Below are 16,137 nucleotides of genomic sequence, written 5' to 3'. Positions count from 1 at the left end.
ACTCGTTCACCCACTGCCCCATCTGTCCATGCACTAACTCTACCACCCATGCACCTTTTTGTTCATCCATGCACTCACTCATCTATCCATTCGTGCACCGATTGAATCATTCTTACATTCATCCTCTCACTCATTCGCAAAACTACACATTCCAACAATCAAGAAACAATAGTTTTTCCTTGAAAGACCAGTGCTTGTTCCTGTAAATATCACAACTCCGTGACTATGGTAATGCAATGCTTTAGATCACATGGTTGATTACTGGGAAACTGTGGAGTTACACTATTCTTAAACCTTTGAGGACTGAAGCTTATATGTCACAGTAAGTGACTTATCTCACTGAGGTCCGCCTGATCACAAAATATTTATCTAACCTGGCAGTTTTAGATTTAACTTATAATGAATGTTTGTTCTGTACAAACATTTGACATACATTGTGAGAATCTGCTAAATGGTATCGAATCTGATGCAACTTAATGTGTACTATATGTTTGTTCTTAATCGTGCATCTTTCTCCTTTTTATTATGTATTTTAGTTTATATTTTTACTTATTAGAATCTGTTTGACTTATGTGTCTTGTAGTTCATATTCCCACTTATTAGACTGTTTACTGCCTGAGAATGCCTGAGGATGTCCATGCTTCAGTCATACAATAAGTGAGACGGTTTACAAAAACACACGTATTATACTCAAATCAAAGTTACAATAATAAATCAATTCTAAATGTGTGCTAGTTAACTGCTCCAAATACCCTAGATCTACTACTGATGAAAATACTGCACAGAATTTAGTATTTGTGGACAAAAGCTGGTACATGGGCAGATTAAATGGTCTGGCAGTCACTACTTCCCTAGATTCTGTTTTTAAAATTCAGTACTATGGAGAGGATGTGGCGTAAGGGTCAGAGCTCCTGACTTTGGAGATGTGGGACCAGGATTGAGGCTCAACATCATGCGATTCTTGGTAAATCATTGTGGGCCTGATTATGATATTGGTGGTCCGACTGCTAGATCGATAATATGGCGGTTCGGGAGGACGCCACCAAGCCGGCAGCCTCCCCATTGCAATATTACAACACTACTGCAGGGCTGGCTGCGTCTGTGGCGGTGTCATTGCGACAGCATGTTTGAAGCACATGCTGCCGAAGTGCAGCACCAGTTCACCTCAGGCGCACTGTTGACATTCACAATGTTGTGCATGGTAGCAGTGTGCACCGACAGTATAGGCATAGGGTCACAACATGTGCCCCCAGCCACACTGCCCATTGGGCAAAATCGCCCTCTGGCCCATTTGGGCCCCCTGCCCTGCCTTTCTGCCGAGCTTTTCACGGTAGGGTCCCCGTCATGAAAAGATTGGCAGAAAGGCAGGTAGTGATCAGCACGGCCGTGCTTGCACTGGCACAACTGTGACTAACCACGGCTTTCCATACCACTGCCACCGCAAGGTTCAATGATCCTGGTGGTTTCAGCAATCTTGTGGCTGCCCAACCGCCATCCTCATAATGTGTCGGTCGGAACACCAAGGATGCGGTGGTCGGACCACCACCATAGATACAGCAGTCCCAGGGCCTCTGTACTCATAATTAGAACCTTTATCACCATGTGCCTACCAAAAATTAACGTGTCCTTGTGTAATGTAACTGGTGTTCATGTAAAGTGATCCAGTACCTTCAGTTTGAGTTTGCGCTATATAAAACTTTTTTTAAAAAGGAAAAAACCTTCAGGTGGTTTGATAGGTGCCCAATATTAAATTGTTGAAAGAGATTCACATCAGCTTGAAGCCCACTTCACACACAACCATCACCATACTGAAAACAAATATTGCTTCCCAGCCAGCATTGTCATCAGACAAAGAATTTAATTGTTGCAGAGTTTTAGGCCCATATTTTGACAAAGTCATGCGGCACATCGGAGCAAGTCAACTTGCTGCGCTTTGCTACATGACAGGGAAAGGGCAGGAATGTGCCACAGTTAAAAGAATATGAGGCATTAAGTTATTGTCCTTGTGCTGGTGCTGTTTAGGCTGCTTGACTCCAAAACAGACACCCTTGCACCACGGTGCAAGGGTGCCTACATTGTAAGGAGGATCATTTTTTTAGCAGGAAGGGACACCTTCCTGTAAAAAAAACCATTCCCTGAGGCATTGTCCTCTTTCTATGCATGCTGTTGAATGCAGCACATCTAAAAAGAGGAAACAAACGAGGAGAAATAAAGATATTTCTCCTTGTTATACCTCACCTGGGGAGATGTAGTAGTTTTGGCGCATTCCCTGGCCTATCACTTTTGATAAATCTGGGGATGCATCCAGATCCATGGGTGTTTCATGGGAACACCAATGGAATGCCTCCCTGGGGCAAAGTATCTCAGCGCAGCGGTTTGCGCTGCACTGTATTACTCTGCATTTTTCAAGCCACTTACAGTCATGCAAGGTTATCTTGTGTGGCTTCATAAATTGCATTTTTGAAGTTGCATTGCACATGCACTTCGTTGCCTGATGCAAGAGCGATGCAACCTCCTCATAAATATGGCCCTTAAAGGCAGACTGAGGACGCTAGCATAGCTATAAAGAACTGCAACTTTCAGTGGCCACAAGCGCAAGCATTAGCTACACATACGACTATATTTTAAAAGCACAGCCATAAGTCTTGAACCAATCAACTCTTTTATTCTGTTTGCATATGATGATGATTAGCCGCTTGCAATTATCAACCAGGATTTGATCTTAAAAGACTTGAGAGTTACTCTTTACAAATTCATATGCATTATTTGATTTTTTGCGAGGGCAATTTATTAAAGGACATGTCATTATGTGCTCTATTGTAAAAGATTGTTTTCTTTCACTATGATAATTATCATTCATTGTTCAGTTCTGTGTGTGAGTACTGCCGAAGTTGAATGTCATCCAGTGTTTACTCGAAGAAGCTACTAATCAATGCTAACTGTTATCACAGCTTCCCTCTTCTGTGAATATTAAAATGTGCTAATTCCCATCTAATATTTTCTTCTAGAAGAATGAGCTAGCCCCTTTTAGATGAACATAACCAATCTTAGCAAAATAAAAACAAATCTTCTGCTTCTTTTGGTAATTAGGATAAATATTTCAAGATAATGTATTTTTACAACAGCACGGCGGAAAAGGGTGCCTGGAAATGTTTCATTTAAAAACACAATAGCTCAGATAAAGATTCTAACCCATGAGCCAACCCATGGGCCACATTCAAACTCATGCTGCTTAAATGTATTCCAATATATAGGTGCTGGCTGCTAAGCACTATAATACGTTAATATCTCAACGACAAACTTTGTTCATATAAATCTCAATGGAAGTATTGCTTGCGGCCACATGTTTCCATTAAAGACAAAGAAAAGGTGACAAAAAATAATTATTACACATCATGTCTAAAAAGTATTCTACTGTAAGAGCATACTGGTGATAACCTTGAGGTAGTAATAACCGAATAATCGGTTCTCAAAAACAAAGACAATCCTCACCAAATACGCTAGTCTGAAACAGCAAACTTTAGCTTAGTTTTACCCTCACCTCACTATTACATTTTGAGAACCTGAATCCTATATTTATACTCATGTGTTTCATTCCTGATAGCATGAGCCTTTTAACATTTTACCATAATGAATGTTGCTCCTGATTAACTCTCTTGTGTTATTCTATTCGTGGAGAAAGGAGATTATATTTCGACAATTTAAACGGAGTATTATGTTTCTATGATTATAGTGAATAGCAGTACAAGAGAATATTATCCAGGAATGAAATTCTTAAATGATCAGAGAACAAGTACAATTTCCACTGAGTATAAGGATCTAAAATCGAGAACTCCAGCCTGTGGTAATATTTACCGTCTGACTGTAGAAGTAGGGCACGGTAATTCTGGCCCATGTATTTGCCAGTGCATTAATATATATTTGCTTAGGTAAGAGGGGTAGGATTGGCCCACCTTCCATTGCACAGCATTCGGATTGTCAGCATTCATTGTTTTTAGCTCAAATTATATTTACCATTAAAATGTAATCCACTAAAAAGTATAAATTACGCTTCCCCTCTTTATGTTATGGTACAGGGAAAATGCTACTGGACTTCCCGGTGTATTTGCTAATATGTTTCCCGGATTATGGATGTTTTTACATTTACTTAACCGTCTAGCTGTACTCCCTTGATGCTTTCCAGGATTCAGGCTGGTTAACTAAGCACCCATGCTCAGAGAAAAGTTCTCAGGTGCTGGGCAGGACTGGTTGTACCAGGCCATGTGCTTTTGCAAGGTACTCAGTACTTCAGGGAACCTTCTATATAAGTACAATAAGCGTGTCACTGATTACATTATGAGCTATTTGGTGATGCCTTCTGAGTACTGGTAAGGTTTCTGGAGCAGGATTAAGATTTTACCTACATTCAGCGTTAACAGAAACATGAACTGAAGTTAATGTTTAGATACTGAACAATGGCACCTTAGTTCATTGAGGACAGCACCAGACAAGTTTACTGCCTACTCCTATATACTAAGGCATTGTGGCGAGAACTATTATGGGCTAACAGCTACCAATATTAGTTCAGTCAAAAGGATTGATGCTGTTATGGTTTGTATAGTATATTTCTTGTAACATTCAGGGTTTAAGCACTTCTCTAGAAAATAAATATATTTGATATGACCTAATGAAGTAGTAATAATTGAGAGGAATAGTGGTAATTTGGGAGACTACTTAAAAACTCACTAAATAGTACAGGTGGATTTTTTGATAATTTTAATTCTCGTTCATCAGTAGGAACTTTTGTTGATAAATGTTCACCTTTTTGGAGCATTTTACTGATGCAAGAATTAAAAGCTCAGAGTTAAAATTACTTTACGCCAGATGAATCTATATTAAGAGTTGGCGTGTAAAAATGGACTCTGTTGCATCTTTACTTTTTTTTTTTAATATATTGCTTACCAGCACAGAAACGCATGTATGATTGTTGTCTGGTGTGAATGTTGCATATATTTTGAAATTTGACGTAGAGGGACTGCTTCCTCTTCCCTTTATGTTTAGAGACCACTACATACCCCTCATCATCCTTAGTTACTCTGCGGTGATTAAAACTGCAGAGTATGTACGGGCACCCACAGACTGTGCTATTTCGTTAGGTAAAATGCATCCTTGCATCCATTTTGAATGCAGGTGTGCACTTTGAGCTAACAATATAGTGCCAAATGCCCACTTTGCCCCATCGCTGCATTCCATGGAACCTGGAATAATTCAATGAAATTGAACATTTTGAATAAATGCGCGTCACTGAATTAATTTTAAACTCCAGATGGACAATATTGAAAAAATAAACTTTACATAATTTGACTAATCTGAGAGAATATAATACAAAATGGGAAATACTAACAATTCTACAAAACCTGTGAAAATCAATGTTCAGTATGTTGTTAAAAACTCAAAGGTCAATAACTGATCAGTTGAAATATTTATCCTAATGACCAAAATAAGCAGAAGATTAGTTTTAGAATTACTTCTCGAACATCAGTAAGTTACGAGTAACCTACTACCCAGGCGTCAATTAACATGCACCTAGGGTTTGAAATTTCTGATTGCGCACCCTACATACTACATTGAAACTCATGAGTGTTTCTCAAACTAACAAAAGTTCTTTAGGCAGGTCGAGCGCTGTGAGGTTAGATGCTGCATGGTTTTTACTTATTTTGAATCACAGTTTATATGCATGCTTGGAAAATACTATAGTTCTTGTGGTCCACAATGAGCTATCCAGTTCTTCTTCACCAACCTTCTGAAGGTGAAGTGGGAGAGGTCACTGGCAGAAGTTATCCATTTCCATGATGTCATTTCTTGTGATGTCATAATGAGCAAGTTGCATGAAATCCCTTCCTGTGTTGACTGGGTAATGTTAAATGGTACTTGTTGGGATTTTTCCCTGCATGGAAAACGGACAAGTACTCCTGACCTGAGTTCCAAATGTCATGGAAAAGTTGTATCCTGACTTTTAGTTTAACCCTGATATCACAATAATCTAGCATGTGCACAAAGGCCTAGGCCTGTCCCTGGTAATGTGAGGTACGTAACCAGTTCTGCAGCTGGAGGAAAGCAATAAGCAAGCCCTTTTATAGGGTATAGGCATACTGGTAAGTCACAAAGCAGTAGGGCAGTGTCCCAGGTTTTTTTACTCCTTTCTGTAACCAGGCCTTATTCTCTGTGTCAGGGAGAGTGTGATCAACTGGCTCCTCGTGTGTAAGGTTCAGTTATTGTTTGAACCCCAGATCCTTGCACTAACATTCCATATGTGTGTAGTGTTAGTGAATGTGCAGTGAGTGTCTGGTACATGTATGTTAGTGGGACTGAGTGTGATGAGTGTCTGTGTACTGGGACCACCAGGATCAAATTTGGATGGCACCTGTCACAAGATGGATGGTGGTTACAGCTTCTCCTGACAGTTGAAGTGTATTGACTGAATCCACATAGCTAAGGGATGGAAATCGAAACACTAAAGCGAAGGTGGGTGGAGACAGGGCTTCCTTTAAAAATGTAGTGAGGTCCTTGTTAGGAAATGACTGCTGATTAGTTATTCTTGCACATTGCTATTTGGTTAGTGTAGGGGTGAAAAGTAAGACTTCAGTTCCATCTGGACAAAGTGACGATGTTCCTATGCAGGATCTTCCTTTATTGTCTGTGTCCCTGATAACTGGTTCATGAAGGCAGGCAGGTGGCAGCCAGGTGCAAAGATCTGACACTTCCTTTTGCCCTTGTTTTGGAAACCCCTGCTTGGGGCCAGCATCATTACTACCTGTCATGGGAGTCACAGCTTTGCACTAAGGCTGTGTCTGATGAACAGCCACAAAATGACATTAAATGATGACACTTGAAAGCGATGCACCAGTTCTGAAACCTTACACAGAGGATCCACGTGACCTCTCTGGAAAATGTGTATAAAAATGGGATCCAAACTACCCCACTTTGTTCCAATTCAAAGCTCTTCAAGACCAATTGAGTGCTCCATAAAGTACTCAAAGGTCTACTGTGTGACCAGGTCTGTTGTCTGTATGACAGTGAAGTCTTCCATAGGGAGGGGACATTGTCTGAACTCTGCTCTTGCTGGAATAGCTGAAGGTCTGCTTTGAGCCTTAAAGCCTTCTTGCCTGCTAAGAGAAGAAAGGAGTGTGCCTGGTCCTGCAGGTGGTGAGACTGTTCAGGAGGAGAAGCCTTGTATGTTCCCGGCGTAATGAACAACCAGAGAAAGCAAGCAAATCCAGGATCATCTCTTGTAAGAACATGGTCCCCCATTCTCCTGGAGCGGTTCTTGCCATTAACTGTGCCAGGACTTTGAAACAGAAAGGTACCTTGTGTGACTGGAACCCTGCTGTGTGCCGAATAGCCTGGAGCTGCCAATGCCGATGTTGGAGTGCAGATTCCTTGTTGCTGCCAAGGAAGATTTTCTGATTCACCACAACTATCAAAGACACTCAACTGCTGTCAATTAGCCTGGTGGCCACCCTGCTATCCAAGTGCCCATCTTCACCTGGAAGCTGCAACAGCTGAAGACAAGTGCTACCATGTGAGCTGTCAAGCTGATCTTGCTCAGCCATCAATTTCTGAGTGAGACCCCAAGTACGGCCCCATGCAAAGTAAGAGTCACTGCTGCAGGAGTGGCACCACTGCATTCACCCATACTTCGCCACATCAACAACATCTACATAATGAAGATAATCACAGAGCCTAAATTGTGACTGAAATGATAGACTAAGGAAGCAAAAGAAATTCTGCCATACAAACTATTAACTTTTTACAGGTCAACTCAAAGTGGTGAAAGCCAACTGAACTGTTTTGCACATCTAAGCTTTGAAGTATTGTGAGTGAGCTCCATCTATGCGTAATCTGAGACTAGTCCCGTGTTACACTCCAGTGACTGTAGACACTAAGAGCCATATGTATGAACACATTGTCCCATAGACACAGAATAGGTAAAACCCTTAGAAGCCCTAAGAAACTCCCTAATAGGAGCAGAGTATTGTAAGGTTGTAGCACATCAACAAAGATAGCAAACAGGATTACGACTATATGTTGAGAGCCCTAATTGCTCTGTGTATTATTATGTTATGCTGTGTGATTAAAGTATTGTGTTTTAACCAAATGATAAGCCCCTGGATGGACAATACAGTATTGTGTCTGTTGGCTGGCTGTTGAAACCTGAGCTATTGTCCGCTAAACTACCTCTCTGAGAACCCATTAGTTGCTCACCCTCACTACTCTGACAGTCAAGTACAGATGCACATACTTGGCCAAGTTTGCAGAACAATAGTTGGGTGTACCTCAGCTCATTAGTGGCAAATGACTTCAACCACCACAGTTGGGGCCCAGTCACCCTTGTCTTCCATGTGGCCCCTTCGTGAGGAATTTGAGGTGGTGTTATGTAGTTTCTGTTCTGTAGTTTCAAAGAACTGAAAGTTGTTTGTGATGTCCCCTACACTACCCTTTTGATTTTGATAAAATTGGCACTTTTCGATACCAGAGTTCCAAACTGTTAAATACTCTTGATTAAATGCTGGGATGATGAGAGGGAGATCTGTGAAAATCTGCACTGTAGAGCGGGTTCTACCCAAGGTTCAAACAGCAGTGTGTGTGTGTGTGTGTGTGTGTGAGAGGGGGTTGTGTAAGCTTCCATCTCACATGAAGGAAGTAATACCCAAAAGCAGCTGGCCAAGCAGCTCTTTATCAATGAAACAGAACAGATATAAGAGGCCAAAATTTACTAAGATTTTGCATTGCAGTTGTGCCACTTTTGTGATGCTGCCCCAACAAAAAATCAATTTCAGCATGTACTAAGCCATGCAAAGTTGATTTGTATGGCTTTGCATTCTTTAGTAAATACAAAGTAACACAACTCAGGGCATATCGCTACCATCCGCTACTTTCCGTCAGTTAGGCGTTATAGGTGTAGAGCATGAGCATTACCCTTGCATCTCCCAAGCATTTTGATGCAAATCCCAAAACACTTGGAAACCTGATTTGGTGCCAAAATGGTGTTCCTACCCGATGGAAACGTGACAAGGAGAAATACCTTATTTTCTCCTTGTTACTTCCTCTTTCTGCGTATTTTGCATTCAGCAGCAAACATAGTAGGAGAAACATGCCTCTAGTGGTTGTTTTTGTGCCTCCCGCACAAAAAAACATTCTGCCAGTAACTCAGGCGCTATTTCACCCTAGCTAGGCAATCACAAGTTCACAAGTACATAGAGGGACCTGAATAGTGCCATGTCTTGGTAAATATGGTGCTGTTCGGCTCTCTCCCATTCACACAACACAGTGCAGCAACTTTTCTTGCTGCGCTACACTGCTGGAATTATCAGTAAATATGCCCCTGAATATGTGGTAGTAATGGGATTAGTATCCGTTCTGCACAGGGAGAGGGCTGGCAGAAAAAAGAATGAATTAGTACTCATATTGCTCCTAATTGTCCCATGACTAAATATTATGTAGCCCAACTGTACAACTAATTAAATAGGTGATCTCTATCATTTTTACACAGCATCTGTGTGATAATTAAACATTTATAAAGAGAACAGTTAGCCAAAAGCACTGTACTCAGCAGTGATTTTAAACTATATCTCTCTGAAACTAATATTTTCATATCCAAAATCAATGAAAACAAGGCGTGGTGGATGTTTTATTAATTACTCAATCGAAATTGAATTGTGGGAATGTGTCCTGAAGCATATGTCTTGATAAATGAGGTATTGCGAACAACCAGCTGTACACAGAATGCTGCCATGTTACACTTGGATATTCTACAAGACATGGTAGATGCAAGATTCATTGATAGCATTTTCTAAGTTGCTATCTCTCTCATGACGTAACAAGGATCTGGGAGGTGCAAGTGCTAGGTTCAGCTTTTCTTGATTTTCCAGAGGGAGGTGGACCTCAAATACCAAGTATGGAATGTGTAACCATATGTATGAAACCTGTTTTAAGCTATGTTATCAATGTTAATTGCAGACAACATCAGTACCACGCAGCATTATTCCAGGTTTTGTATACTGCGTTTTACTTATCAACATGCAAAGATATTGTGACCAGAATATCAACCTCCAGAATATTGTGATGATAAGTATAAATAGCTAAACATAGGTTTACTATACATACCTCCACATGTATGTACCTTGAAAAAGATAGATAGATAGATAGATAGATAGATAGATAGATAGATAGATAGATAGATAGATAGATAGATAGATAGATACGTATTCAAAGAACGTAGAATCATAACTAAGAATATACACTTACCTTCACAATATTCTGACTGTCGATATTTTGATCACAACATTTTTTGCATGTTGATTGTTTTTGTATGTGATAATGTGACATACAAACACAGGCTTACTGGCTCTGAGATGATAATATGGTGTAACGGAATACGAGGGTGGCAATGTGGCCCTGTTTGTTTACTGGTAACTGCGATTGTTTTGCGACTGCATTCACGATCACAAAACAATTATAAATGGACCTGCGAGTCGCAATTCCTATTTTGCGAGTTGGTAACTGGTTAGGTAAATGCTACAAGGCCACTTCACCATTTGCAATCGCAAAATGGCTTTGTACATCTGCCCCATGGTAATGTGTGCATATGTGGGGCATGTGCACACCTGCATCTCGACACATACCCACATTATCACACAAGTCATCTATTTTTAGATTAACAGTCTGATATGGTGGATAGCCATGTTAAACCGGTAAATTAAAAGTTAAAAAAAAAAGAGTGTGTAAGTGCAAAAAATGAAACAAAGAGCCTGGTACCATTTAGAAGCTGACAGATCATTATACAAAATACATTTAGTGAAAATAAAAATTAAATTGACAGCAGAATGGGAAGCATGAAGGAGAGAAGCAAAAAAGTAAGTATAAATAAAGTACGTAGCCTCAAAAAAAGGCCATTAAATGCTTCCGGGTGCAAATAAATTAAGCAAGAAGTGCAACATGACATTGCAGCTGCTGGGCTCTCATTAAAAAAAAAAATACAAGAAAAAATAAATACAAAAACATGTAAAGCAGGACAGGGAGTGTGGAAGGAAGATGGAGGGGAGTAGAAGGAAGCACGTGTGACAGAAACAATTGTGGGAGAGAGCAAGGAAACACATGTCCTCCCATGCAGTGCTAAAAGCAAACTAAAGAAAGAGGCCCCTCCGCTCAGCAGTGAAAGGATACAACTCATCCAGTCAGAACACTATCAAACCAAAATGCTTCTGGGTGGGCAAGCATAAGAATAGGGAGGGAAGCTGTGGAACCAAAGGCAGACATCAGAGACAGAAAACGAAGTCATGGAATTAGGAGCCAGGGTGCTGACTCAATGACCTCGATAAGGATATGTTAATTCATGTAAACAACAGGCGTTGCCAACTGACAGCTAAAGCTGTCTGCAACGAAGACCTAATAAATGAACCCTGGATCCTACACTGACAAAGACCCTGCCCACTTAAATACGGAAATCCTGTGTTGTCCAACGTCTCCATGTGATGCTAACGAGAGTATCCAACAGGTGGCGCTATGGGAAATGAGTAAGGAGCATCTGGGCAGATAAAGACGGCATAGAGGATACTCTAGCCCGTTCTGGCCTTATAGTCGGATAGGCACGTTTTGGGGAAGCTGTAATTGAAAGCCTCCCCCCAACACTTATTTTATGTCCTATCATACCTCTTTCTTTTCTCTGCGGCAGACATGGTAAAGCGGCAGTACTAGATGGTTTAGGTCTCCAATTCAGGCAAAGGACATGTGAGCGGAAAGGAAGGTGCGGGTGGCGGGGGAGTGGGGGTTGTAACAAGAAGAGCTCTGTGAGAGGACAGCAGGGGAAATGCTGCTATTTCACCGCAGGAGAAGCAGCCAGAGACTCTCCCTGTCGGCCCTTCTCACGCACACTGCCAGCATTGTCCACACACCAAGTCCAGGATGTATAGTGCCAGACTCAAGCACGAATTCACACACCGATGGCATCCATTTACGTGCGGGTGCTTCCTAGCCCCTCCCGCCCGTTACACGTCACAGACCCCTACATCAGAGTCCGCCCCCTTCAAGTTCAGTCAGCTGTGAGAAATGAAGCGTTGTCTACTCACATCAGCACCGGGCAGTCCCGGCAACCCGGGGGCTCCCGCCTTTCCCGGCTCCCCGTCTGGACCCTACGATGCAAGCGCAGAGAAGTTATTAGTTCGATTCAAGGCGCTCATAAATAATACCAAAGAGCACTCAGATAAAGCCAGGTTTCAGTTCATCGTCGCTCCACTTACCACGGGGCCAGGGCCCTCACCGTCGACACCCCTCTCCCCCTAGGGAAAATAAACACATCATGAATAAAAGTCGGTGTTTTTCCTCTTTCCTTTATTAAAAAAACCAATCGTAAGAAATGGCGAGAGAATAGGGAAGAATCGGATGAGAGACCGGCAGAGAACATGTGATGGAGAAACATAGATTGGGACAGATGTGAACATGATTGGCGGAGCTGATGATAGAGATAGGGTGTGTGAGGAAAGGAGGGGACGTACAAGAAAGACATAAGGATGCAACGAGATGGACCAGAAGGAAATCCAGACAGCGGTGAGTTGCTAAGAGAAGGAAGACGGATGAGAGATTTACAGGTAGGGAAGCGATGGGGATATATATATATATATATATATGAGAAACGACTGGGGAAGGGAGAGATACGTGGGGAAAGCTAAGATGAAAGAGTGGGCGAAAGAGGAAGAAAAGGAGATGTTAGGGCAGTTACATATAGAATAAGAGAGGGAGAACGGAAACCTGGGAAGAAAGAGAAACCAAGAGAGCAGAACCACCAAGAGAGCGGGAGACAGAAGGTGAGAGCGGGAAGTGAAGAAGAGACAAAAGGAAAGAGTACTACATCGAGATGCTAGAAATGAGTGAGACTGGGAGAGGCACTTAGACCAAGAAATGATGAAACTGGAAAGGGAAAAGCTGGACTTACATCTATTCCATCGATGCCAGGAACTCCCGGTGGCCCGGGGGGGCCTGGCAGTCCTTTGGGTCCAACTGGGCCTCTCTGCGAGGAAAGCAGACAGAGAGTGCACGGGTTAGACTTCAGGTAGATTTTCATCTTTTCATAAAGTAACCCTCAGGCAGTCCCACTTTCGATTTCCAAAACCCTACATCCACAGAGCCGCAGAGAACTTGTGCTAATGCAGACCTGTGTGTTCAGCTCTCCGGCCCTGCCTACTCTCTGGCCGTGGAGTGTGGAAAGTTGTCAAGGTGGTGAAACCGAAGGATACAAAAGCCAGCTATATTGTGGCCCGTGGATTTACAGTTCATCATCACATGCATTGCAATGCCGTCTATCTCTCTATACAGCACAGCCCCCTCTTCCAGAGCCCACAGACATGTCATTCATTTTTTAATGCTGGGGGGATGTGCTTTTCGTGCGACTTGCAGACAATACATTATTTAGTCGATGCGGATCCTCACACAGGCCGAATATTTTTAGGAATTATTTTCACTAGGGATACACCAGGGATGTTGCAGCCATTAGTCCTACCTGGAGGCCATGGCAGATTGTGTAAATGACCTAACAAAAATGAGGCCTCGCTGCAGAAGGTGGTGAGGGGCTCCACACACTGCCATTTCTCACACATATTCATAGTCCCTGTACTCAGTGCTTGAAATGTAAACATAGAAGTGCAGGTACTGTGTATCAGAGTACCTGCTTGCTTCTGAGAAGTGCCGGTACTCTCCAATTAAAGGTATTACGTTTTTCTTGAGAAGTGCAGATACTCTTCCTCTCAAAACCAAAAAGTGCCGGTACTCAGTACCGGACAGTACCGGCCCATTTAAAGCACTGCCTGTACTTTAAAGGGGGCCCTGTGGGTACTTTAGGGGCTGCCGTTACGACTCTGTATTATTTTAATGATAAAGAGCTGCCGACATAAGGTCGCCCGTGTTTGCGAGATACTAAGTGGAGTTCCCGCATCATCTGCAACTGAAAATCAACCTTTGCTAGTCGCAGGAGCTATTTAAAAACTGCTGCAGTGTGAACTGCCTGCTGTGATGCCCCACATCACTCAAAAAGAAGCTATTAAGTCAAGATTCCTTCTCTGCACATCAGCCTCTCAAACATTCTCCACCCGAGGGGGCGGGGACCCTCTCTCAATGAGAACTTTTGTGCGACGAGCTCACCCCCTCCCTTCCACGGAAGAGGTGGTTATAGGCCTCCTGAATCAATCCCCTCATCCATCCCTCCACTAGTAGCGTGCTGCAACAGACCAACTACAGAGCAAAAATTAAACCCCGGCACCCACCCCAACCTCCGACAGCATTCGTGAGCTATGCATGTAAACATTCTAACAATTATTACAACGCTATTCGTTTCCATATTAATGACGCCAGTCGTTTACGTGTCATGTGATATAATTACGAATATTAATAGCAATGTTTGTTCACACATTTATATATTAAGGACAAAAAAATCCCCATCAACGTATCACGGTACCTGAGCCTGCAAAACTCCCAACAGCTTAGATGTCTACCTGACACCGATCTGGGATTAGCGCCTGCAGCTCTGGAATGGTTCCAGGCGCTACATGTAGACTGTGCATAAATGATATCCCATGAATACATTAAAAACACCTCCGTTTGCACCCTGTTTCTTTGAAGCACTGGTACGTCTGCCCTGACCCCGAAATTTTAGTGTATTGTGCTTCACGACACAGTATTTGATTGGGAAACCCTCATTCTGGGGCCCTTGGCCTGTGTGTGTTACTGTAGAGGTCCCCTACCCCATGAAGTAACCGAAAATAAATACACAGCGCTCTAAAACGCCATAATAAATAAGAAATTCCAACTGAAAGCAATTGCTGACATCCTGCAAAGAGTTTACTACACTTGTTCAAACTGGCTGATGCCTCTGCACGGAACCATGTTTTACGATGCATCGCCTCGTCCTTTATAATTCAAGTCCCAGCATTCGGCAGTGGGGGCAGCGTCACACACCGACGCTCTCTTCTTCTCCCCCCTTGGCCTCAATGCTCGATCTGCCTGTGCGACAGCGATGCTCCAAGTAGGGGTTTAAAACTTACCGCCACCCCGGTCTGGCTGATCTGGAAAAGAGAAGAGGCAGAGAGGCGCTGTCAGACTTACTTGTGCCAGGCAGAGGCAGGCGACTTGAAGAAACACCCAGAGCAGCAGCGGCCCCCTGTCCCTGGCGCAGCCGGCCATGCTCGCACCCAGACGCAGAGCTGGTCCCTTCTGAGCCCAGCAGCCAAAGCCCACAAGTGAGGTTTCTGTGTGCGACAGGAAGGTAAGCCTTGCTGGCGGCCTCCCGCGGACCTTATGTTTATTAATGGCCCGGGGCAGGACTGGTGGATAGGAGGAGGCCAGGGGGATGGCTTTAACTGGCCCCAGCACACCTTTAACCCTTTGTTTGCTGAAATGCGACTCCTCTGCTTTAACCTGTGATTTTGCATGCAAGGACTGACCACAAGGGGCTTTTCCACACCACAGACCTCACTAATGCACAACCTTCCAGGAAGGCACGGGATACGTCTTTGGGACACATGCAATGATAGAGTTAAATTTCGGTAGTTTATTATGATATACCTCCCCCCGCCCTCCGTTTCCCACCTGCCCTCTACCCAGAGGGGTTTCCATGAAAATGTCCTTACAGCTCTCCTGGCGGGGAGTTCATAGCAGGTCTCTCTCTGGGGCCGCAGAGGGTCGCAATGGATCAGCATCCACTGGAGGTCAAACTGTGGTAAAAATAGAAACAATATACTGCGTCACTCGGATCTCGCTCTCACGCAGGTCCCAATAAGAACCTAGTAATCAACAATGGCATTCGTTAAATAGTAATCTGCAAATGGACATGGAACCCCCGAAGAAGGTTCTCAGCAGTAGCTTTCAAACTGGTATTGCTGGTAGAAGCATCCCCTTGTCACTGGGACCCAGATTTAATAAGCCTTTGCATCGAGCAAGGAGACGCAGGCTACAGAAAAGTCTTGTGTGGGATTTACAAAGCCACACAAGGTCTTATTTTTTTCATGGCCCCGCATGGCTTTGTAAAGTAAGGTAACACGGCTTGTGGTGTGTTGCATTAGTTACATTTCGTTGTGGTAGGCGTTCCAAGGGTGGAGCATAGGCATTCCC

The 16,137-nt window shown here is 43.0% G+C and overlaps 1 protein-coding gene and 1 long non-coding RNA gene across 2 annotated transcripts in view; one reads left to right on the top strand and one right to left on the bottom strand.

Moving 5' to 3' along the window:
- Positions 1-16,137, bottom strand: part of COL9A1 (collagen type IX alpha 1 chain) — a 297,653-nt gene that overhangs the window by 137,071 nt on the left and 144,445 nt on the right. Inside the window, exons 6-10 of the mRNA XM_069235721.1 lie at positions 15,657-15,740; positions 15,072-15,092; positions 12,971-13,045; positions 12,279-12,317; positions 12,108-12,170 (exon numbers count right to left, since the gene is read on the bottom strand). Of these exons, the coding sequence (XP_069091822.1) occupies positions 12,108-12,170; positions 12,279-12,317; positions 12,971-13,045; positions 15,072-15,092; positions 15,657-15,740 (282 nt within the window). The remainder of the gene's footprint in view (positions 1-12,107; positions 12,171-12,278; positions 12,318-12,970; positions 13,046-15,071; positions 15,093-15,656; positions 15,741-16,137) is intronic.
- LOC138296525 (uncharacterized) overlaps positions 15,155-16,137 on the top strand; it is a 112,388-nt gene continuing 111,405 nt past the window's right edge. Inside the window, exon 1 of the long non-coding RNA XR_011203851.1 lies at positions 15,155-15,292. This is a non-coding gene — a long non-coding RNA (uncharacterized lncRNA). The remainder of the gene's footprint in view (positions 15,293-16,137) is intronic.

The sequence above is a fragment of the Pleurodeles waltl genome, chromosome 5, assembly GCF_031143425.1.
Source record: "Pleurodeles waltl isolate 20211129_DDA chromosome 5, aPleWal1.hap1.20221129, whole genome shotgun sequence".
Lineage (NCBI taxonomy): Eukaryota > Metazoa > Chordata > Amphibia > Caudata > Salamandridae > Pleurodeles > Pleurodeles waltl.
The sequence above is the reverse complement of the archived record's forward strand: the minus strand, read 5'-3'. Positions and strand labels throughout refer to the sequence as shown.